Source organism: Phascolarctos cinereus, unplaced genomic scaffold (genome assembly GCF_003287225.1).
Source record: "Phascolarctos cinereus isolate Bilbo 61053 unplaced genomic scaffold, phaCin_HiC Scaffold_8;HRSCAF=390, whole genome shotgun sequence".
In the NCBI taxonomy this organism is placed as follows: Eukaryota; Metazoa; Chordata; class Mammalia; order Diprotodontia; family Phascolarctidae; genus Phascolarctos; species Phascolarctos cinereus.
In genome coordinates, this window is record NW_027556291.1 from 50,629,245 (window position 1) to 50,654,577 (window position 25,333).

The 25,333-nt window shown below is 34.9% G+C and overlaps 1 protein-coding gene across 2 annotated transcripts in view; it reads right to left on the reverse strand.

Annotated features, from left to right (window-relative positions):
- The window catches only part of STAG2 (STAG2 cohesin complex component), a 124,448-nt gene that overhangs the window by 23,095 nt on the left and 76,020 nt on the right, over nt 1–25,333 (reverse strand). For both annotated transcript variants that reach the window (XM_078147903.1, XM_020976354.2), the window contains exons 14-29: nt 20,899–21,006; nt 19,078–19,189; nt 16,819–16,936; nt 16,298–16,401; nt 15,387–15,479; nt 15,128–15,217; nt 14,232–14,435; nt 10,530–10,600; nt 9,806–9,893; nt 9,638–9,718; nt 8,360–8,452; nt 6,066–6,240; nt 4,012–4,151; nt 2,883–2,984; nt 2,295–2,443; nt 221–349 (exon numbers count right to left, since the gene is read on the reverse strand). In XM_078147903.1, the coding sequence (XP_078004029.1) occupies nt 221–349; nt 2,295–2,443; nt 2,883–2,984; nt 4,012–4,151; nt 6,066–6,240; nt 8,360–8,452; nt 9,638–9,718; nt 9,806–9,893; nt 10,530–10,600; nt 14,232–14,435; nt 15,128–15,217; nt 15,387–15,479; nt 16,298–16,401; nt 16,819–16,936; nt 19,078–19,189; nt 20,899–21,006 (1,857 nt within the window). The remainder of the gene's footprint in view (nt 1–220; nt 350–2,294; nt 2,444–2,882; nt 2,985–4,011; nt 4,152–6,065; nt 6,241–8,359; nt 8,453–9,637; nt 9,719–9,805; nt 9,894–10,529; nt 10,601–14,231; nt 14,436–15,127; nt 15,218–15,386; nt 15,480–16,297; nt 16,402–16,818; nt 16,937–19,077; nt 19,190–20,898; nt 21,007–25,333) is intronic.

The following is a 25,333-nucleotide window of genomic DNA, read 5'->3' on the forward strand; positions in this document are numbered from 1 at the left end:
TAAAAATATCAACAATATTCTCAATGGATAAAATGGTTCCAAAATACAGTTCCAATAGTTATAAGCTAGGAGCATTCCTACACTTACTCTTATTAGAACATATTAAGCCTTAATGCAATTTTGGAATTCAAGGCAAAGAGGAAGCATAAGATGCATAAATGTTGCTTTGAAATTTCCAAAATTAAATATTTTAGTTGGAGGATGGATATTAAATACTTACACTGTTCTCTTATCTTGTCGGAGAAGTTTAGAAGAAAATTCACTCAAAATATCAAGAAATGCCAAATTTAAAGGTGGATGGCTTTCACCTTGTGGATTAGGTTCCTTAAATGCAAATTCTATCCCATCCCTAGAAAGAAAAGGACATAATGAATATCTGGAAGAGTATTATTCAAATGTAATATTATAGAATGGAAGAAATGCATCTGGATAATTTTTCCACTAACAAGATGGATAGAACAGATTTATATTTGTGTCTACAGATTCAGATATACAAATAAGAAGTGGATAAAAAAAAAAACGGTGACAAGCGAGAAAGAGCAATTACTTTATTTCTTGATTTATTGGCCAGGATGATTCTATCTTTGCTAAAAGCAATATAGATATCGTATGATTTACATAACTTCTGGGATGCTCTTTGCATCTCACCCAGAAAGAGCCCAAATCCTTCTAGATAGTGGACTAACTCAAAGCAATTGAACATTCTACATTTTAACAGTGTTTGGATAGTATCACACCATGACCCACAAGGAAGCCTCCAGAGGCTGTAAGTAGAGGATTTAAGGAAGGATACAGACAAGAATCACACCGAAAAAGGCAGCGTACATGATAAGATTGCAATCTACACTTGCGGCAAGAGTAGCCACACTGATGAAATCACAAATTCAAAATAAAATACAGCAATTAAGTCAGCTGTAGAAACGTACTCTTTTAATGATCAAACCATTTACTGAAGTATAGGTAGAGAAGGGACAAAATGGCAAGCCAAATGAACAAGAATTCCAACAGTGTAACTGGACTTCCCACAAGGCCTGGAGTGGTACCTGGGAGTACAGCAATACTTCAATTAAGAAAGAGATGTACTGCAATTGCAGAAACACCAACAGTAACTTTATTAAGATAACGAGAAACACAATATAGACTAAAAGGGTAGGAAAGGAGAAGAAGCCTAGGATTACTATAGGAAAAATAATACAAAAGGTATGGATCTGGGAACTCAGGGGCAAAGGTAGGAAACACAGTTCAGATTAGGAAAGGTGCCTTGACTTGTAGCTGGAAATGAAAGGTCTGAAGGTAAGTCAGGCTGCCTGACAATGAATGCAAGCTGACTGTTTTGGGGGTGGGAGAGAGTACTTTTGATATCAGTAATTGCAGGACATTCTTGCCAAACAAAGAATATCACCTGACCTGCTTTGTAATTTCTAAAATTCTTTTAATTGGACAGGGATGTGGGCAAAGTCTTTCATTACATAGAGGTAAAAGTACAGGTAAGTAGAGATAAAACAAAAGTATCTATACCTAGGTTAGATAAATCATTGAGAATTGCTCAAGTCAATATAATACAACTGATATCACACCATATACTACTTTACTAAGGCAAAAAAGGGAAAGAACAGGGATCAGAAATAAGGGGGCATAATTACCATGAGATGAAAAAGTTACAAGAAAGGCCACTGAGCACACAAAAGAAACTTCCCATGCTACCCAACATTGCCTATGATCAACACTCTTTACCTTCAACTAAGAAGAAGTACAGAGAAATATTTGTTATCATGTCTGCATGTATATCCCTACTTCCTGTGATTTAAGAAGATTTGGTGTGTGGTTTATTTTATAAAGGAGCTTCATTTCAAGATTCACTAATGGAGGTATCACTAGATCTATTTTTTTTTCAATCCTAAGAATGGAGAATTTATATTAGAAGGCAAGTCCATATGCTAAAGTATTATATATCAGCCCAACAATTTTCTCAATTCTGAAAAATATTCAAATCCTAATTTTGAAAACACCTGCAATATGTAGAACACAGAATACTGGAAAGAGCACTGGATCTGAAGACAAGGAGCCAAGACTCTTGTCCCAGCTCTACCACTTACTAACTCCATGACATTGGGCAAGTCACCTTCCCATTTTCATAATCCATAAAGCAAGGGTGATACTTGAACTCCCTACCCCTCAACAGGTTTGTCATGAGGAAAAACAAGTATATGTATGCTTATAAACTTTAAGGTTTTATATTAATTAATGTTAGCCATTATGATTAGTTGAATTCAAGTAAAATATTGGGAAATTACTTGTGTAACATGGCGATGGCTTCTCTTGTTTTCAACTGATCAAGTCCAAAAGTTAAAGCAAAACGTCGGGCAAGTTCTTTAATACCACTGAATGTTGGTGATGATCTGTCAAAATTATACCCATTTTCTTGTATCATTTCGTTGAACAGCTGTTTGGAATCAAAGAAAACATTTGGGGTTTTTTTGGGTTGCTAATATTAATAATTAGTATAAACACTTCTATACCTAATCTGTAATAAATATTTAATATCGTACAAATTGATAAAGAAGCACTTTAAGCTGGCGTCAGTTATCATTCTTTAGATGTTTTGAGTTAAGCCAAGGCAAAACTATTTCCTGGTGGTTTCAACACAATTACAAACCTAATGAATACGAATATAAAAAAGATGAAACAAAGCCCAGCACATTAATTATATCCATAGCTATCAAATCAGAGGTGGTTATTGCTGTTCTGAATTTTTTCTTTATCGATACAAGAGGCAAATAAGCATGTGACTTATTTAGGAAAAAAAAGATTTCTTGGTTTGAATATTAAACAATGTTCTTGAAAGAATCAATAATTACATACTTTAAATTATTCATTCTTACCTGCTGTAAACTGAGAATAAGCGTCTTTGCACATTGGATTTTGTCTATCTGCCTTGTTTTACTCATTGTTTCTTTTATAATATCTCCATAATCGTTGTAATACTAGAAAAGAATGTGCATGTATTAAGTGAACTTTACATCATAAAGAAACACTTGTGATTGGTAGGTAGACAGACAGTAAAGGATAATGGAAAGAAAGCTGGGGTGGACATCAGAAGAATTTTATTTTCTTGCTGGCTTTGCCACTAATTAGTTCTGTGGTTTTGGGAAAGCCACAAATTCCCAGCCTCAGACTCCTCATCTACTAAATGTGAACAAATAATGCCCTATGTACCTAGAAAGGCTTATTGTAAACAATAAATAAGATGTGCATGGAAGTACTATTTTATAATCCCAAGACCAGTTGATGGTCTGTGATTGATTTAAATGTTATTGTTTATCAACCTGGAATCTAGAAAAGGGAGCACGAATGAAACATTTGTGCATTGTGTCCAAGGTGAAGAAATACTATCTGGTGAAAAAGAAAATTCTGATCAATAGTAAGGTATACTCAATGGGAGAACAGAAATAATCTACAGTTTATTACAGCCTAAAGTACCTCATAACACTATCCAATTCCCTTTGCATTGATTCCATACTTACAATGTAACCATCTAAATTGGTAATTTGGTTTCCTAGCTAGCTTGGGGTGCCCTGCGTATTGAGAATTAGTATTCTGGTTGCAATGTATCTCCCACAGTAAATTAATAAATTGGCATTCTGGTTTATAAATCCCTCTTGTGAATTTGGTTAGCATAAATTATTCCCCTAGTACCTGATCACCCCTGGGTAATAAGATAAAAATGAGTTTCTGGGCCTGCAAGACTGCAGACCAGCCTCCAAAATACTGACAATAAGCTCTACAATCTTACAAAATAAAAACCCAAACTGCTTTCTAGTAAAAAACAAATTCCAAATATCACTTCCAAGAAATGCTATCATTTATTTACTAAGTACCACATGCAAGGCAGTTCTAACACAACAATGAGAGAAGAGGCTGGGCCAGGGAAAGGATCAAAGTAGGCTTCATGAACAAAGTGGTACATTCTCCAAATTTGAAAAACATTCTGTTGCAAACATTCACATTTACCTTCATATATTGCTTGAAAATATCCGCAGCTGTATTCATTTCCACCACAGTATATACAATTAGTTTACAAAAAGCTGCAAGTAAATTTCTCCGCTTGTGCAGTGCTTCAATTTTACTAGCTTCATCATCCTGCTGTCCATCTGAAAAAAGGCCTAAATATTAAACTATGAGTTTTTTAGCTACTTATTCAACACTATGATTGATTCAATACTGAAAAACATCTGTTCAAAAAAAGAAAGAGGGATTTAAGAAAACCCTTTGAATACAAGTTTCTCACAAATCTGCTGGAAAGGGGGCACTGAATTTTCCCACTCCTCCACTCAAGTCCTCGAATGATGTCTCATTGTCACATGGAAGTGAGCCAGGATTGTCAAGCTGTGCTTACAGAGCCTGGCAGGTCCTAACAAGCCAGAAAGCCTTTAAGAATGGTCCCTTAGGGGCAGGTAGGTGGCACAGTGAATTGAGCACCGGCCCTGAAGTCAGAAGGACCTGAATTCAAATCAGACCTCAGACCAAACACCTGACACTTACTAGCTGTGTGACCCTGGGCAAGTCACTTAACCCCAATTGCCCCCCCCAAAAAAAAAAAGAATGGTCCCCTATAAGGACAAGCCTTAATTACAAAAAGGCTCATCTGCAGGTTGGGCCATGGCATACCAGCTGTAAATGACCAATTCCTAAAATAAAGAGGGGCTGGAGTCTGCTTTTGTAAAACTGAAATTAATTGATAGGTATGTACTTTTTGAGAGCGAGTGCTTCATTTTTAACTATTGAATTTTATACATATCTTACAAACAAAATACAGGGAACATAATTTAGTTTTCTGATGATTCAAAATCACCATTATAGGTACCAATTATTGTACTAGGCTGGAATACAATGATTAGGGCTAGAGTCAAACATTTAAAGTAATCTGTCCCTATGGAAAAATCATCACAGACCGCTCTTTTTTTTTTGTACCTATCTGATTTCTGTAGACTTTTCATCACCTTAAATTGGGTTCTCACAGAAGGTAGCATGACTAAGTAACAGCACTTGCTTCTCCCTACTTCCTCTTTCTAATTTGAGACTTTTAATCTGCTGTGGGATAGGGAAAGAAGACAATTAAGCTTGTTCAAATGGTACCTAAGCTAAGGGATCAATAAACACAAGGAGTTCCACAAAGAGTCAAGTATATAGAACTGCACTGAATTGTATGAGTTAGACTAGATGACCTCAGAGATCCCTTACCAATATGGTTATTCTGTGATCTGAACTTTATGACATCTAAACAAGATGACCTCTGAGGTCCTTTCTAACTTTGAAAATCCATAGTAAAGGATGTCACTCAACATCTTTGTTTAGTTCCAGATTACACATATACCCCCACCCCCCCCACACATACACATACATACATACCCTATGACCTACACAGAAGTGAGTCCTCATAATTACATGTTTTGGGGAAAATCATAAATTATGTTTGTTACATGGTAAAAAACCTTTAATCTCATCTTTTTAAAATCTTAATAGTCCTATATCTTTAGATTTCAGCTTACAATAATTTATAGGTTATATATGTTTATAAACATGCTGGTGCTTTAAGTTTTGTTTTAAGTAGAGCATAACATCAAAAATGTGAGAAATAATAAAATCATCATGTTACCTTTCCCTGTAAAGGCTGTAAGAGAAAATCAAATTGTCTATGAAATCTTAGTTAAATACGGAGAAATCTGGCATAATTTTTTCCCCAGAACATTTGTATTATCTTGGCTATTCTGTAGAATAGTTCAGAAACCAATTCGGAAAATTACTTTGAAGTTTATTTATCATATCAAGAGGTAGATTTTAAAAGGGATTTAGAAAAAAATTATTTTCAGAATAATGCATAGTACTATATTATTTTACTGGAATTAATGAAATATTTAAGCACCTAGATAAGCAAATGGCCCTAATGAAAAGTCAGAGCATTTGAGCAATATGTAATCTAGGTTATTAAATATTTTCCAAAATATATGTAGTTTAAAATCTTCAGTAAGTATACCTTTTACTTGAACTTATATTATGAAGATTACCTGCACTATTGTTATCATCATCCTGGTCAATGAAGACATGATCCAGAATAAAGCTGAGCAATTCAGACTGCAATGAAGAATCAGGAGTGTAAACTAGTGGCTCTAACATGTCCCGTCCTCCTGACATAATCTGATGGCTGGAGATCATCAACACATCACACAAAATAGTGAAGGCCTGAATAAAAAAAAAAAATAAAAATTTTATAAATCAACATTTCTAACTAAATTTCTACTCCCCAACAGAAAATTCCCAAAACAATGTCAGTTATTTTGAAAACTTTTCTGAGACACTGAAAAAAGAATTTTATCTCCATAAGGTTTTTTTAGGCATTTCTCAAATTTAACTCAAATTGCCAGCAACTGACAAACGTTGGCAAATATCAGTACATTCCAATTAAATATGTGATGTTATCTATACGGAGCATACTTATGTTTTGTAAAAATATGTAATAAAGTGTGCAACAGCATTGGAAAAATGACTAGAAAGTTAGGCTTTCCAACTTCAAATACTTCCCTCTCTCAATTTCAGTCACTGATTAAGGGCTTAAGGTACTACCAGGCCCTATGCTACAAGTGCTAGACATAAGACACAGGCCCTGCTCTCAAGGATTTCACAGTCTAAGGGGGGAACCCTGCCTTTCTGGCATTTCAGAGGGGAAGAAGTGAGAACACAGATTCCCCAAAATAAGCTCTTGGAAAGACAGGATGACAGTATTTTGGTTAACTGTTTGGACCTTACAAGAATGACGTGAGGTTGGTTAATGAGAAATGGCCAAAGTATTTCCACTAGAAGATAAGAGTGTAGCTAACAACCTAATTAACAAAAGCTCCTAGAAATTCCACCAAAAGCTATAAACTTTCTTCCCCTCTATTCAAGGCAACATTTAGGATTGAGGGAGGAGGAGGATCATCATAAGTCTAATTGTAACTAAGTAGCACAATGGATTTTATCAAACTATGGGACAAGTTCCAAAGTCTTCAGATGGCTGAAGGAAACGAGGAGATAGTACTGTTTTTCTCTACCTGCCTGGTCTCAAGGTAGAAAATTGTTTTGTTCATGCAGTCCTTTTAAAAGGGCAACAAGATCCTCAAAAAAATAATTATATCAAATCCTCACTGGTGTTTTCAGTTGAGATTATAATTGTCACTTTTTAAAGTATAGCATGTTGGGGCAGCTAGGTGGCGCAGCAGATAGAGAACCGGCCCTGAAGTCAGGAGGACCAGAGTTCAAATCTGGCCTTAGACCAAACACTTGACACTAGCTGTGTGACCCTGGGCAAGTCACTTAACCCCACTGCCTAGCCAAAAAAGAAATAAAGTATAGCATGTTTCCAAAATATATGCATATTTAACTTTTGTAGAATCCCTTACATATGCAGGGAATACTTTGCAAAAGCTACTTCAAGTAGCTTTATTTTATTTTATTTAGGGGGCCCTCACTGCCACTACTTGGGATTCCTTATCCTTAACAATTACCCCTGGCTGCTGCTTGAGAATACCTATCCCATTTTCCATATTGCCCCAAGGGTGATCATCCAAACTCTTCAAGGTATCCAATCTGCTCTTACTTCAAAATTGTACATACCTAAAAACCTAGATATGAGACTTGGTCTTTTCCCATAGGGTGTGGAGGGGTGGGGGATTTGGAAGGGCAGTACAAGATTTTATTAAAGGGGTAAGGAACAGGGATCTACAGCAGGGCTAAAAACTACGGCAATGAGTTTCTACCAGAAGGAAGATCTCACCTCTGTTACTTCCAATCCCCACTCTAGTAAAACTCTTGTTCCGAGACCAAAATAACCACTACAAAAATGTGTGTGAACTTTGGGGAACTTCAATCCGATATAGCAAACAATAATGGGTTCCTAAAATCTCAGATAGAACTCTCAACAAATTTCCTCATTAAAACACTGACATGTAATGGTTCAGGTTGAATGAGTACAACTATACCAGAAGTACATGGTTTATACGATCATATGCTTTCAAAGCTCCAAGAAAACTGCTAGCCAACAAACTCTTAAAATCAGTTTCTATGCTGTGAAATGCATGTTAGCTGGATTCTCAAAGGAGGGCTCCCCAAAGAAGATGGGCCAATTAAGACCATATTTCAGAGTAAACTCACTCCAACTGCATCCTCAGTTATATCATATTCAAGCCTAATAATCTGAGTTTTGCATTATAAAATAAGATTTATTTCAAAATTATTTTCAGTTTTCTAACTCCCTACCAAACAATATGTCATATTAAATAACTATTCAAATGTTATCATTAGTTACAAAATGAAGAAAACTAACCTGTTCTTTAACAGCAGTATTCACATTGGTCAGGTAATGCTGACAAATCTGACAGAACACCCTCATTTGTTTCTTTAAACGAAGTAGGTCCTCCTGCAAAATAATTTATGACAAATGAAAATCAAAAGTATATATTTTGAATTTTGTTTTCTCAAAAACCATTCTCATAGACATTTTCACATATTACTCTACTAGAATCAAGATATAAAAGAAAAAAATTCAAGTGCCACACTATCAAAATGCTAACAAATGCTAATTAACTAAGTTAACTAACAAATATTCATTTATAAAAACAACTGCCTTCTTTTGCTCTATCATTCTTCATTATAAAAGAAGACATGAAAAAAGTATCACACAGACTGATTTTTATCAAATAGAAAGAAAACCTCAGATTTTTCTGGATAGTATCCTCTAGTACTCCAGAATTCAGTAGTATGGGAAGGCTTCTAAAATTGCATATGACAACATAACCCAGCATAAATTAGGGCTGACTACTGCGTATATTGCAATGTGATTTCTTCTATATTAATCCCTTTTTCCCTAAAGGAATGTTGATGAGCTATTGTAGGTTGCAATCTTTTCATTACACAGAAAATTATTAATTTATGAAACAAAAGCAGATTTTAAAAACCAAGGTTGTAGGAAAATTCATTGAGGATTTTCTACTTAATTTGTTTTGATAAGTTTTGGAAAAGACCCTTTTAATTTACCTTGCCAATTTCTTTAACTATGAAGACTAAGTTTTACTCTCATTTATTGGGAAACTGAGTGTTCTTGAAGGTCAATCCCAGAATAAAACGAGAGCACAAAAAAAAAAAAACACCTAGTCCAACATCTTCATTTTAATAATGAGGAAACTGAGGCCCAGGGAGATGAAGTGATTTGCAGCAGGACATACTTCACTTTTCACCTAGTCATTCCAGTAGTTTTTTCCTTTTTTTTTTTTGAGTAATATATGCTAAAACATGTTTTGTCTTTCAACAGCTCTCAATGTACATTTCTGAAATGTTGTTTGCATCTATATTAAATAGCCAAGAATGATTTACAAGTTTAAAATGAGAAAAGTTTTGTCTGGACATAAAACAAATTTCAATAATCACATTAAAAATATTTTAAATTGACTAGAAATGGAAGGACTTAAATTTAGTTAGGCAAGTGAGCACAGCAAGTAGAGTGGATGAAAGAGGACATTCAAATAACTAGTCCTTTTTCAACAGATCTCTATACTATCTGTACTAATATTTAACTACTGAATAGCACAAGACTATTAACACATACCTTAGTGGAGCTGCTTTCAGTAATTTTTGCTAGCTGCCAAAGGATTACATAGTGAGTACACTGCAAAGCATGAATAACAATCTATAAAAATAAACAAAAAAAAGTTAGGAAATGAAAAGTCAAATGTTTCTAGAATTTAACTTACAAAGACAACTTTTAAATACAAACCTGTTCAGGCATATCTCCATTTTCAATACCAGTTTTCAATAACTTGTAATTACAACCAAACAAATCCCATCTTGAAAGATCATGGGTACTGGAAGAAATTTTGAAAAGCCCAAGTCATTAAAAAGCCAAATTTAATCACTTTAGTTTGGAACATTATTGTTAATGGAATATTTATTGTTAGATTAACAGCAATAAGCCCCCTGTCCCCACAAAAACAAGAATCAGATCCAAATAACTTTCCCTTAAAGCTATTTTTTAAAATCTGATTTGCTTACAGCATTTTGAAATCATTTTTCAATTCAAAATTTAAGTTTTAGTATACTGAAGTATGCTTAATTATAAGGATAATTATAAGGTTCTTCAACCTCAGGAAATTTCTCCAAGAATAATGTAGCTAAATCCACAATGTGAAATAAATTAAGAGTTTAGTGATGGGGTCTTAGGAATTGTTAGGAATCCTTACTAGCCCTTCAGATAACATAAAATCTACAATATCTTTAACAGGCAATCATCCAACCACTGAGAAGCAGTCATTAGTAACATCTTATACCAAGGTATCTCTCTCTACCTACCTACCAAAGCAACCTGTTCTATTCTGAGAGAATAAATAATCATCAGAAAACTCCTCCTTAAAAATGAACCAAAATCTGCTTCACTGAAGCTTCCAACCACTGTTTCTACACTCTGGGGCCCAGTAAAATAAATCATAAAAGGTAACACTTACTTGTGAAAAGCAGTGATTCTTTTTAATGTTGACAGGACCTGATATGCATCATCCTCATCGGGTTCTTCCCCCTGTTGATATTAGTTTTACAAAATCAGACACTACAAATCACTATAGGAAAAGTCCTAGCTGATCAAAACAAAAACACCACCTTGATGACAGAAGTATGAGATGGGCAACAGCAACAGAACAACCACAATTTTCATCCCTGTTTCAAGGCCTGCAACCATTTTAGAGACATTGCAAACAGGACATAACAAGTGTTATATCACAGATATATTACAAATAAAGGATGAATGGGGAGAGAAATAAATGAATGGACATTCTCTTTTTCCAATGTTAATGAAAAACAGAAAGGGAGAAGTGAGTGGGGAAGGAAATCAAGCTCATAAAGTAGTTAAATTGGAGCACCTAAGGGAGGAACAATAAAGAAAACACTATTGCCACAAGTACCAAATGTGTATCACAAGAAACTCTCAAGGAAATATGGGCTAAATCCATGTAAAAGGAGAAGACATTAAATAAAAATTTAAATGTTGTAATACACTGATGTTAAGTCATTTTAGTTGTTCTGACTCTTAGTGACCCCACAGAGGTTTTCTTGGCAGAGATACTGGGGTGGTATGCCATTTCCTTCTCCAACATGTTTTACAGATAAGGAAACTGAGACAAACAAGGTTAAGAGACTTTCCTGGGGTTCACATATCTAGTAAGTGTCTGAGGTCACATTTGAACACAGGAAGATGAGTCTCCAGACCTGGCACTCTATCCACTGTGCCATCTAGTTGTAATAAACATCTCCAGGTATTCGAGTTTACAAAGCACTATATCTCATTTGAAACTGAAAGGTAATGTGGCTTAGTGAAGAGAGTTAAAAGTAGGTGGCAAGAAGACCTGGGTCAAATATCTGTTAGCTATGTGGCAAGTCCAGGTAACTCAGCTGTCTCAAATTAAAAAGAAGAACATTTCTCTGCCACAGAGACATGAGGATTAAATTCGCAAGCTGTAAAGAAATTCACTTTAGCTATTATTATCATCCCCATATTAAGATGAGGAGACTAAGACTGAGAAGTTAAGAAACTCTAAATCCAGTGGTCTTTTCTACAAAAATTAAACAAAAATGTTTAAGGTATACTCTTTTTTTTGATGGGCAATAACCCATCAATTAGGAAAATGCTAAACAAGTTATGGTACATGAATATGATGGAACATGATGAATACTATAAGAAATGATCAAGGAAACAGTTTGAGAAAAATCTGGGAAATTATGAAATGATACAATGTTAAGTGAGTAGAACCAGGAGAAAAAAGCATGAGATAAACAATAACACAAAGACACTTTGAAAGACTTAAGAATTTTGACTAAAGCAATGACTCACCTACTAACACAGGCAATGGAATCAGAGAACTAGTTAAGCGAGATTATCTTTCTGGAGACAGCCAATAGAAGAACTGGTTTTGCTTGATTACTCTTGCTTTAAGAGAGATTTTGTTTTTATTTTGGGGGTGGGGGGGAGGGCCCAAAAGAAAAGGGAGATTTTTCTCTAATTCATTTATCACATGTTTGTCATTTTAAACCATACATTCCCGTTTTAAAGTTATATCTAATGAAGAAGCAGAAGTTACTTTCAATATTTCCTCAAATTCTGATATTGTAGCCCAAAAATCATATTTCTCTTACAAAAAATTTACTGTATTTAATTTTAAAATGGTGAATTTTCTCACTAGTGTATCAATATATTTTAATTACTTGAAAACTACAAGCATTGTATAGTATAAGAGAATTCAAAAGGATAATCTATAAAACATTAAAACTGAACATTACATGGGTCATTTAATTTAAAACGAGAACTATATGATTATTGTAGTAAAGACAAAGGAGGTAAAACAGAAAGACTGGCAATTTGGAGTGGAAATACGGGCTTTTTCAAACGTACAAATAATTTCTATAGACAAAATAGTAACAATAAACAGCAAAAATGACAATATGTACTTATACTTTGAAAAATGCTTCAAATACATCACATTTGAGCCTAACAATCTCACTAAGTAGTTACTATAGGAATTAGTAATACCATTCTGTAAATGAGCAAACTGAGGCTTAGAGAGGATAAGTGATGATCATACTTGGTTTGAAGATAGGTCTTGCCAAGTAAAAGTTCTATCTACCAAATCATACAGCTATATGTGTGTGTGTGTGTGTGTGTGTGTGTGTGTGTGTGTGTGTGTGGTGTGTGTGGAGAGAGAGAGAGAGAGAGAGAGAGAGAGAGAAGAGAAAGAGAGAGACAGACAGACAGACAGACAGGCAGACAGACATATCCAAGATAATAAATAAGCCACAGAATTGACAAGATATAAGCCAGCTTAGAGGCCATCTAGTCCAAACTACAACTAAAACTGCATACAAACAATATTTTCCTCTCAAATATGCCTGAAAAAGAATCACAGGATATAAGCAAGGCTGAGCTTGTTTTACATATGAAGAAGCCAAGGCAAAGAGAGAGAAAATGAGTTGATCAAGGTCATGGTGGGATTTGAACAACTCCAGGGCAGGATTTTATTCTAAAGGAATCCTGTTGAAAAAGATACCAAAAAGTACACTAAAATATACTAAAAAACAGCAGCATTCTATAAAAATAAAAGAACCAGAAACAAACTGAGTGCTCAATGACAGAGTAATCACTAAAAAAAAATGCTAGATGAATATAATGGAATATTATTGTGCCAAGTTACTATGCAGCACTATTATGTCTCCTTGCCATTTCTAGAGTAACATATTATATCTCCCTGTAATGAAGAAATACCTCTTCTGACTTACTACAGTTCTCAATAGCTTCTAACCTGATACTATGATAGCAACAGAACTGTTTCCCTGAAGGAAGATTTTGTTCTATATGTACATATCCTTTTAACTAGCCAGCCTCCAGGCCTGGAAATCTCACCCTCCACTTCTTGACTTCCTTGGTTTCTCTCCTAAAATCTTACCTGCAAGAAGGCTTTCCCATCCCTACTCAATGCTACTGCTTGCCAAGTTATCCTACTTGCCTTGTTTGTACATATTTGTTTACATGTTGTCTCCCCAAATACAATGTGAGCTCCTTGAGAGCAGGGACTGTTTTAACTTTTTGGTGTGTCACCAACAAGCCTGAAACATGGTAAAAGCTCAGTAAAGGTTTGCTGACTTGACTAGACAAGTGCCTATCTCCAATCCTGCATTACCTCATAAGGCTGAGATGATTATGTGAAATGTTTTGAAAACCATAAGTTGCTATACAAACGTAAACTATTATCCTCCTCATCATCCCATTCATCTGGATCAGTGCTATGAACTACTCTTTGGTCCTCTCCTTTCCCCCATTTTGTTAGCCTTAGCTTTCTTCTTCAGCTTCACGCCATTCATAATCTAGTGAACTGTGTGAAGTGTTCCATGCAAATTCATCAACAACCTGTCAACTAATACTTCTATTTTTGCCTAGATCTAGTTCCAAGTTCTGATTTATCATCTTTCCATAGTTTCAGATAAAATCACTATAATCTTCTAAAATATGAACAAATTAGGGGCCTCTATTTTGGCAGAAGAATAATAAGCAGTATGGCAAGTGTCAAAAATGAAAGTTTGACCACAATTCTACAGAAAAGTAATTATAATCTAAGTTCATGGTATACTGAGGATGTTTCCCCATGGGCAAAAAGGACAAATACCTCTTGCAGAAAATCTTCAAGAAGTCGATTAAACTTATCTGCCAATTCATCTATCAATTGACTTCTTGCAATATCTACTCTGTTAAATATGGTGAACTCTTCATTACAGAGTGCATGATATGTTTTAGAACAAGCTTCCAAAACATCCGTATCTGTGTGCTTCTCTACAATATCCCGGATTTGTCGTAATAAGGCATCCAAATGCTGCAAAAAAGTCAATTAACATTTGTCAGTAAAACAAAGATATCTACGAAGTGTCTACCATAAGAGAAAGATGCAACACTAATAAAAATCGATAAGGCTCATAGTATGAGAGTCAGTTAGCCATACTACACTGTCCCAGCTCTTGTAGCCAACAGCATAGATTCATACCAAGGCTATACAAGGAAATTGAGAACCAAAATATTTCACACAGAGAACAAACCCATATTTGTAACCACCATTCTTTTCTAAGCAAATAAGCTAGGATATAAGACTACAAAATAATAGCCCGTTTGTGAATGAAGAGACTGGAGAATAAATTTAAAGTAGAAAAATAGCATTTAATGCATGTTTATTTCATATCAACTCTATAGAATTTATAATTAACATAAATGCTGATTATTTAAAGTGATACCGCTTGTTCCTAAATTAGACTATTTGATGGATAAAAGAAAAAATGAAATTTTCATTGTAATAATATATTAGGAAATGAAGGTGTGCAAGATTTCCTCACTGTGCCTTCCCGAGCTACTATAGATTTTTATTATGAATTGTGGCACTTACATAGACATTGACACCTAATTAAAGTTATTAACTTGTATTTGAGCATAATTTTGAACGTAAACCTATACAATATAATGGAACAGACATCATTTTTTAAAGGTTTAATACTAAATATGTAGATACCATCTTACCTTCTCTAATCGGCCAGTTGTATAGATTTCCAAATCAAAGTACTGAGGCAACTGCAACAAGTTAGTCACCTTTTCTGCATCTATAGAGTACTTTGAAATAAAAAAAAAAACACACAGTGAGAAAATAACAGCAATGTTAAATAAGCACTATTGGTAACAGTGTATTCGTAAAATAGTGTATTTGTAAAGTAATTACACATAAGTAGTTTCCAAGTGACAGTCAGTAGTCAATAATGCTGAGATAAGTTTTTTAACTTACTTTTGCTAACAACTGAGGAAGGGCTACCGCAAACAGTTCAGTAATTCTTGTTCTATCATCTAGTTGGGTCTTTTTCTCCTTTGCAGTCAGAACCTAAATTTAGATGACACACTAAGTACACTAAATGGCAAAGTTTAAAAAATACAAACACATGCAACTTCTCTCGTGGCTCTTACAACACTGTTTTGAATTATTCCATTCATTTAAGAATATTACTTTGCTTACTTTCAATAAAAATTATCTCAGATAAAAAAAATAAACACAAATTCTAAATTATATTTTTTATCTGCTATTAAATATCATATAGAAACTACTGTTGCTATATATCAATCCTGAATTAATCTATATGAGCAGGTTAATTTATACTAAAACTCTGGAAAATCAAGTAAAGTTTAAAAAATCATTTTTCCCATTTTTTTTTAAAAACCAGGAGGTGAAACCAATACATCCTATCCAACAACCCCTCATATCTACCTTTGAAAAACAGGAATAAAACTGAAACCAGGGATTATGTAAGAATATGCGCTACTTTACTGGACTCTTCTTCTGAAACCATGTATAGGAAATAAAAATCTACTTGTCAACTCTGTAATAATATATTAAAGATAATGTAAACTAGAGTACAAAAATGCTGAGTTGTTCTGATAACAGCCAAACTGAAATCAACAGTGGATGAACCTAAAACACACATTAAAATAACAAGGGAATTAGACCACAAGAAATCAACAAAAACATCAGGCTTAAACTTAGACAAAATAAAAAAGTCTATTTAGCTTATAAATCCAAATTATGAATGCCCCAAATCAACTGAAAAAAAAATGAAATAATGAAAATGAAAGATATGTTCGAAAGCTAGAAAGCAAATTCATAATGTCTGAAAAGAAAACTCAAGATCTTCAGTACAGTCATACCCTTTTTCCTGTCCCTCTTCCCACAGGAGGATGGCATTCGGCTGCTTGTCGAATGGTACAGAGCATTATTTCAATAAGTGCACTCTCCTGTCTGTCGGTTAATGCTGCAAATGAGAAAGACTTAATCAACTCTACCACCACATTACTTCAAATAATTATTCTATAACTGGCTCTCCTGTCTACAACCAGGTTTTAAGAGATTCATTCTTCTCAGATGAAGAAGTTTACCTTGAAAAATGCTCCTGGTAGCTGCATCCAACAATACACACACACACACACACACACACACACACACACACACGATAGACAGATGTCCCAAAAATTAGTTTTAAGAAGACTACTGGGAAACCACACAAGTGTACACCCACATATATCATCTGAAATTATTTAATGTAATAATTTATGTAAAATTAGAATTATATCACTATTAGCATACAAAAGAACTATTCAAAAATCAAGCCTGATTAAGCCAGAGATCTAATTTCTAAAGAGTCTAGATAAACTACAGTTAACTTTCTTACGTTCTTCTCCACTGAGCGGTTCTTCCAACAGCAAACTATTCATACACTCCCAGTCCTTCAGCAGCTCTGTAGCACAGTCCCACATGCTATCCACAAGGTATGCTGCATGTTCATGCAACTGCAATGAACATGAATATGTTCTTAGTTAAAAACTTAACTGTTTCACATCATATCCCTTGCAGGGACTGTCTGCTACTTCTTGCCACCAAACAAAAGACTAAGATTTACAAAGAAGAAAGGATCAGCACAAAACAGAAAGGAAAAACCGCAGGTAATTTCTCTAGTTGGATCATGACCTGAAATCACAGCAAGCTCTGAGAATGGCTCCTGGTAATGACATACGTGATAAGCTTTATGGAAAAGAAATTGGGACACTTTTTAAATGGCTAAAGAAATTGTAGTACATGTACAGAATAAAGTATTACTGTGCCATAAAAATATGATGAATACATAGAAGCATGGAAAAATTTAAATGAAATGATGCAATGTGAATTAAAATATAAAAAAAGTATATACACAATGATTACACCAATGTAAACAGAAAAAAACCACAAAGATCTATGCTGCAAAATTACAGAGAATAAGGAAGAAATATGAGAAGGGATCTGCTTCTCCCTCCACCCCTAAATCCTTTGCATAGGTAAATGACCCACGTATGTGAAACACAGCGTATACTCTCAGATTCTGACAAATCTTTCCTAAATTTTTTCTGAATATTCTTTTTTAAAAAAATTTCTTTATTAAAAGGGATACCTCTCAGAGAAAGGGGAGAAGGGGAATCTGAAATACAGGATGAAGTCTAGGTGAAGTAAAGCATGAGTCATAAATAAAAATCTATTTTTAAAACTGAATACTTCATAAATGACAGCTTGATATACATCAAAGAAGGTTCATCATATTGTTACTTGAACATGTGACCAAAAAGCAGGATTTATATCCACCCTTCAATTTTCCCATCTGAAAAATGAGGAGTTTGAAACAAGAAGATGTATAATGTTCCTTTCCAATGAGAACATTCTAAATACAAAGCTGTAACTAGAAAAATACTGTGAATGTTTGCTGTACCTCATTCAAAATAATAGACTAAATATAGGTACCAAGTCAGGATAATTAGGCAAACACAAGGAGGCTCAGTTCAAAGTGGTCTAGAAATATTCAGCCCATGTAGAGCCTTGCTTTCCCTGTGTGATAAGCGGAGTCATATATAAATTCAAAAGTAGCTTTATTTTCCCTTTTAATTTTTATTCTTTTTTAGAGTAGCAACTAATTTGTTTTTAAGTTTCATAATTCCCTAAATTAACAAACTATCACTTACATAGTAAAATAAAATTGATTAGGTGGCTTCAGATGTTTACTATGAAGAGATAAGCTAAGGCATTTGCTCAGAAATTGTGTATAAATTTTTTCCCACTGGTTTGCAAGAAGTGCCACTAAGTACATCATATTTAATTATAAAATATAATATGGATTTGTAAAACAATTGGAAGACGATACAGTTGTTTAGAACTTTAAATAAAAATTGATCTCCATGTGTATTCAAGATCTGAAAGAAAGGTCTCAATTTGGGGCACTCCAGAGTCTCTATCATTGACTTAACAATAATTTTATTTAATCTTTTTGCCTTTTTAATAAAAGCCACTGTTCAAAGGTGTAGAAAAGAAGTAAAAAATTTTTAAAAATACAGTAAATTACAATGTTGGATTATCCATAAATTTCCTGATTAACTTTATTAACAAAAATGTGGATTCAGTTATAATCAGCAGGGACAGGATAAAATAGCCATATGTCTGCAGAGTGGTTCTTTTTAAAGTCTTTTCATGTATATTGCCTCATTTAATTCTCATAAAACTAATAAGATAAACAACCACAACAACCATGTACATATAACCCAAAGCAAAGTCAACAAGGATACTTCATACATAGAACATGTTGATGGTCTGTGAATAGGTAATATCTGTACCTGCCACCTGCCATTCCTGCCTGCTACTGTGTTTGTCACAAAGCTAGAGAAGGTTAAACTCATCAGGAAGAAAGCAGGCCCACTCTATTACCATTAAAATATATCAGTAATCGCCGATTTTAAAAAATGTAATGACACTGTATATTATTTATACAATAAATTACAAATACATTAAATGGCTTTAATCTAACTTGAGCCTATTCTACCAGCAGGAGTATCTATCAAGGCGATCTTCTAAAATTAGCAATTATGTTGAAATTAGCAAAAACGTTGAACAGAGTGTAAAAATGCCAACTAACCTCACTTTCTAAAAAGAAAAATACCAACGTCTTGACCAGGTTGGCGTTTGGGCTTTGTCTTCCCCTTCTTTTGAGGATTCCATCTTCTTCAGGATCTCTGCGACTAAAAAGCCTACAACCAAGCAAACTATTTACTATTTGAAAAACAAAGAATTTTCCCAATTTAAAAAAGATGTTTTCCAAATTCATTATGGCTAACAATTTGAGAAAAGACAAACACATTCTCTTGGTCCAGTCTGCATTATTCTCTCCATTTTTAGAAAATGGACTATTTTTATTTCATTCTCCATCAAAATCCTTTAAAACTTTTCAACTTCACAAAATGAACCATGTTTTCAGCAGGAGACATTTCATGTATTTCAATTCATCAAATAAAGGCTTTTATTCTAAAGGTACTGCACCAATCTTTTTCGAACTCACTTATCAAGTCACATCCCCTAACAAAAAAGGGAAAAAAAATTTAATTCAGCTTGAAAAAAAGAAAAACTACAAACTTAGACCTAGTAGTACATTTCTATGGATAATACAGAGTTTTGTTTCAAAAAAAACAAAAATTAAAATAGGGTAATGAGATGAAGACACGGTACTAGAACCTAATATAGTAAAAGTTAAAATTTTCTCTATGTAATTCAAGTAATATAACCTCATGAGGATAACATCAAAGCTCATAACAATGTCTGACTCCATGTAGTTTTAAGTTCTTTCTGAATAGAACCATACTAATTTCCCACAAAATTTGCTCAGTGATCACTGAGTTCCGTTATATATTCACTCTCTCTCTTCTGAGGTATCATATACTTCCAAGCCCTGCCCCCCCAAATAAAAACAAGTTAAAAATCACACAAGGTAAAAGAAGGAGCATTTAATAAGTGCCTACTATGGGAGAGGTGCTGTGCTAAGTGTTTCATAAATACTTTATTTCATCTTCCCAACAACGTTGGAAGGTAGGTTATCCCCATTTTACAGCTGAGGAAAGTGAGGTAAACAAAGGATAAGTGATTTGCCCACTGTCAAAAAACCACTAAGCGGGGGAAGCTAGGTGGTGCAGTGGATAGAGCACTGGCCCTGGATTCAGGAAGGCCTGAGTTCAAATCCAACCTCAGACACATAACACTTACTAGCTGTGTGATCCTGGGCAAGTCACTTAACCCCACTGTCAAAAAAAAAAAAACCAAAAAACCTACTAAGTATCTGGAGCCAGAATTGAACAAGTCTTCCTGACTACCAATTCTGAAACTTCTTCTGATAGCACCCTAAAAGAAAATGCATGGCTCAAACGTTTCTGGATCTAAAACCTTATCAGGGAAATTTAGTAAAGCTTCTATTAAGTCAGTGATACAGAAAAGAAATAACTAGACAGAAGTAAATCAAGTTCAGTATCCCTAAAAGCTTTATTCTAAAGATCAGTCTACTGAAACATATTTTGAGACAAATAAAATGAATACATTCCTCGTTCAGGGGTAGAAAGCACAATGAACTGGGAATCAGAGGCTCCAGGCACTAACTACTTTGGTGACTGGGAGAAATCACATTATTCCTTGGGCTCCATTTTCTTCACATTTAAATGAAGCCAGACAACTAGATGGTTTGCAATTTTTTGTTTCAGCACCAAATCAACTGAGTTTATCATTTTGTAAAAAAATAGCACTGAAAATGATACAACCTGGGTTTTTTTAAGTAATATTAAATATGGAAAAAAGCAACTTGATTTAAACTAACATTTCCTTAAGTGGAACACTGTTTTGGTTCTGATTCTTAAGTTAAGACATAGAAAAATATAAATGTTATGAAACTTAACAGAGAAACCTAAACTTGACTTACTTTTTATAAAGAAATTCTCCTGCTGCTACTGCAACTGGCCGGTGGGCTGAATAAACCAAATGGTACACATTTTCACAGTCTTCTGCAGTAAGAACTTCTTCACTACTCCTACAGGAAAAAAGAATCAGGATTTACTCATTTTTCAGTTTTGTAATTTCAAACCATAGTTCAAAGACAAAAACTCCACAATTGGGGCTTCCTCCCAAAATTGACAATTCAAAAATAAATGAAATTAGCCTTATTCTATGTTAGCAGGCACAAATACCTACTTGCCCTGATCAACCAGGCAAATGGCCACCAATCACCACCTGACAGTTCATCATTAATCAAGGAAAATGGCGGTAACATTGGAAGAATTATAATCAACCTAACTAAATAGTATGAAAGAAAAAAAACTGAAAAGGAGACAAAGAGAAGTGGATGACAGTCACTTGTGAACTCATCTGCAGTTTCACAACACTGTCTTCAAGTTTGAACCCTTTCTTGCACAAATCCTTAGCCACTGATTGCTTTCATGTGTCCTGAATCATAAAAAAGCCTTGAGGGTGAAGTGAAGAACACTGACCAAGAAGGAAATACAGCACTAACAAAGAGCTACAGAATGTGAGAGTTGGAATTTATTTTAGAGGTCATCTTACAATCAGCTAACAATACAGAAGAGATAATAAGACAAGTGAAAATTTTTACATCTCATAATTCTATTACTACTTAAGTAACAGAAAGAAAGTCAAACTACAATATTTCGAAAAAAAAATATGCCTGGTAGTACAAATATAAAGTATAAATGCAAACCATAAATCTCTGGGGAAAAAATGGACACATTTCTGTTACTGTATGACATATTACCAAAGACAAATGACAGACATATACTAAGAACAGTAAATGGCTAATGCTCCGCTGGTACCCATGTAATATCAAGAAATCTAAAAACAGGCCCTAACATATTGGGCATACTGCACTGTGGAGAAATTATAGAGAGAAGAACACAATGAGCAGACACATGGGCTATGCTCTATAATGCTGAAGAGAGTAACCACACCGACAGGATCAAAGGCCAAAATAAACGCACAGTACCATCATATTTAACTCACTTCGATGGCAGAAAAAGGCCTCAGACAAGTGATTTTGCAGGCATTTCTGAATGAAACATTTCTAAATTTCTAAACACTTAGAAACATTTCTAAAAAGTTTCACACTTTTTCTGTCTTCCTTCTCAGTTGACTTTCCCTTCTTTACTAATTGCCTACAGTCTAAAAAACTGGATAAGCAAGGTTGTTGGAACCTGAAATAAGTTAAGAATCAACAAGCTGTGGTGCATGTGACCGATGGAATATAATTGTGCTTTTAAGAAATTATGAATATGAAAATATGGCAAAAATTACTACTGAAGTCATAGAAACCAGAACCAGAAATATACACACAAAGACTATGACATAAATAAAACAACAAAACAAAGTGAACTGAATGCAGAGCAGACATGGCCCAAAAGAAAAGGTGAGAAAGCACCTCACTCCCTTTTTTTGCAGGAATGGGAGCCTATGGAATGTGCAACACTGCTTATGATGGCAGACTTGGTTTTTATTCTTTGTCACAAGGGATGGCTCTCTGGAAGTGGAAGGAGGAAGCCACTACTGAGAAAATACATAACATTAAAAAAATGCTACCACTATTATGTTTCACATATGCTTTATGTTAATCATTTTCCAATATTCCCAACCCCCTAGTGAACCCTCTCCTAAAGGAAAGAAAAAGCAGCTAAGTAAGCCACTAGTCAAAATGACTGCCCCTAACATGTCTCAGAGTTTTCTCATCTATTATACCAATTAAACCAAGTTCAGCTTCCTTTCTGATCAGTTTCCTTTCACATTACTACAATCATTATGTAATGTATTTTCCTTGCTAAATACATCAGTTCATTCAAGTTTACAACCATTTCTCAGAATTTCACATTTTATAACATATTCATATTTCAATTGCTCCTCAAATGATGATCACTATTTCCAATTTACTACCACTACGATGTAACATATGATCTCATAAGGTTTCTCTTCAATCTTAGTCTACTCGATCGTTTTTAAATATCTGAGACCCTAATTGCATAGAGCAGTAAAGATAATGTTCAGTCTACAAAGTTTCATCAAGTTGCTTTTCAAATATGATAGCTTCTCAAATTTGTAAGGAACTTCAATAGCCAACTAGTCTAACCATGCCATTTCTCTCCACACTGTCAATAACAAGCCATCTAACATCATATTACAAGGAAGAGAAAGTTCATTCAACTTCAAAATACCTTTGGTTTTTCTCAGCTCAACTTCCTTTCCCACCTAATGTTCCTAAAAACTGCCCTGAGGCCATAGAACAGATCCTGAGAGAAACATGCTATAAAAGTTCCTCAGGAATTCTCATTTCCCAAAAATCTGAAAAAGTAGTTCTTAAATGTACTTAAGTGACTAATTTTATTCAAAGAGCTCCAGACTAGGATTCAGAAGCCCTGGGTGCTAATGGTTGGTTCAGGAAGTAACTGGTACTATGAACCAGAGCAAAACATGATCTCTGTAAAAATCAATGTCCTCACCTTCCCCTCAAATGAGGGAGTTAGGCTCAGTGAGGGGCAGCTAGGTGGTACAATGGATAAAGTCCCTGGACTAAAGTCAGGAAGGTGCATCTTCCTTAGTTCAAATCTGGGCCTCAGACACACTTAGATGGGTGACTCTGAGCAAATCACTTAACTCTGTTGGCCTCAGTTTCCTCATCTGTAAAATGAGCTAAGGAAGGAAATGGCAAACTGCTTCAGTGTCTTTGCCAAGAAAATCCTAAATGGGGTAACAAAGACATTGAAACAACTGAACAACAGGAAAAAAAAGAGGCTCAATGAATCTAATTAAAAACTCTTTCCCCACCCCATGCTGCCTTCATCATCTATTCCCCTAATCAACTGAGAAAACTTGAAGGTTGCAAAGCACCAAAATCTCCTCTCTCATACATCTTTCTCAGTCACTCCACTAGTCTATTTTTTCTCCTTGCTAAGTCTAACTCTTTAATGTATACCTTCTAGGAGATGGTCTGTCAACTCACTCTCTGCACCCCATACCCTGAATCTCTCCCTTTCTTCTGCCTCAATCCCTGCTGCACAAAAACATATGCAAATCCCTCCCAGGATCCTGCCTGCCACTCTCCAAAAGCTACTATCTTACCCCTACCTTTCTTGGTCATTGATGACAAACTACTAGAAAGGGCCACGTTCATCTGCTACCTCTATTTTATCACTACATATTCATTTCTCTCTCCTCTCCAAACTGGGTTCTGATTATATCCCCTTTACTGAAATTATTCTCTCAAAGGTTAGCAATTGATTTTTTTCCCCTTAATATTCATTCTCCCTCACTTCCAGGAAGCTTTTGACACTCCTAACCACTTCCCTAGTTGCATTCTCTTTCCCCAATTAGATACTTCTTGGTCAGTCTTCTTTGCAGAATCTTCATGTATATACTACTCCTAAGCATAGGTGACAGCTCTAAACTAAAGCCCTTTAATAAACATTTATTAAGTACCTTTGAGGGTGGAGCAACTTTCAAAAAGTCACACAGCGAAAGAATCCATGCAATTGTATTCCTTAATTTTTGAGTTATAGTTTATAAATCCTTTCAGACTAAATGCAAGGAGGAGGAAGAGGAGGCCAATTTATACATTATGAATGTTTTTAGTCCAAAAAGACCATTACTGTTTAATTTTCCAAATGGTAAATCATCCTATCTTGGCTGGGTCTATAGGGCCAAGGGAGTGCACAGTTCTTGCTCTGTTGTAGACTATTACAGTAGCCACATGCTTCCAGGTGTTTTTTATACCTGGCTAGAACTCCCTGTAGACAGCAACTTGTTTAATGAAAGGATAAATCTAATGAATCTAAACTGTGGGGAAAAAAGCTCAACTACAAAGAAAAGCAGTATGACAGTCCGTACTCTCAATAAGCTCATTCTAAAGGAAGAAGACAACATGCAAATGACTACACATAAACAGTGGGTGTGTGTCTATGTGTGTGTATACAGGATAAAATAAATACAATCAATAGAGGGAAGGAACTAAAATGAAGAGGTACTGGGAAAGGTTTCATAGAGAAGATGGAATTTTGTCTGGGACTTGAGAGAAGACAGGGAGACTAGAGGAAAGAGTTGGGGGAGGGGGAGACAGAAAGACAAAAAATAGACCCTGTTCTCAAGGAGCTCAGTCTAATTGGAGAGACAACATGCAAACAAGTATTTGCAAAGAAGTTACATACAGGACAAGCTGGAGTTGATCTTAGAGTGAAGACCCTACCATTAAGGGGGACTGAGAAAGGCTTCTTGAAGAAAGCAAGACTTTAGCTGAGACTTGAAGGAAGCCAGGAGTTAGAGATGAGGAAGGAAAGCATTCCTGGCATGGGAGATAGCCAGTAAAA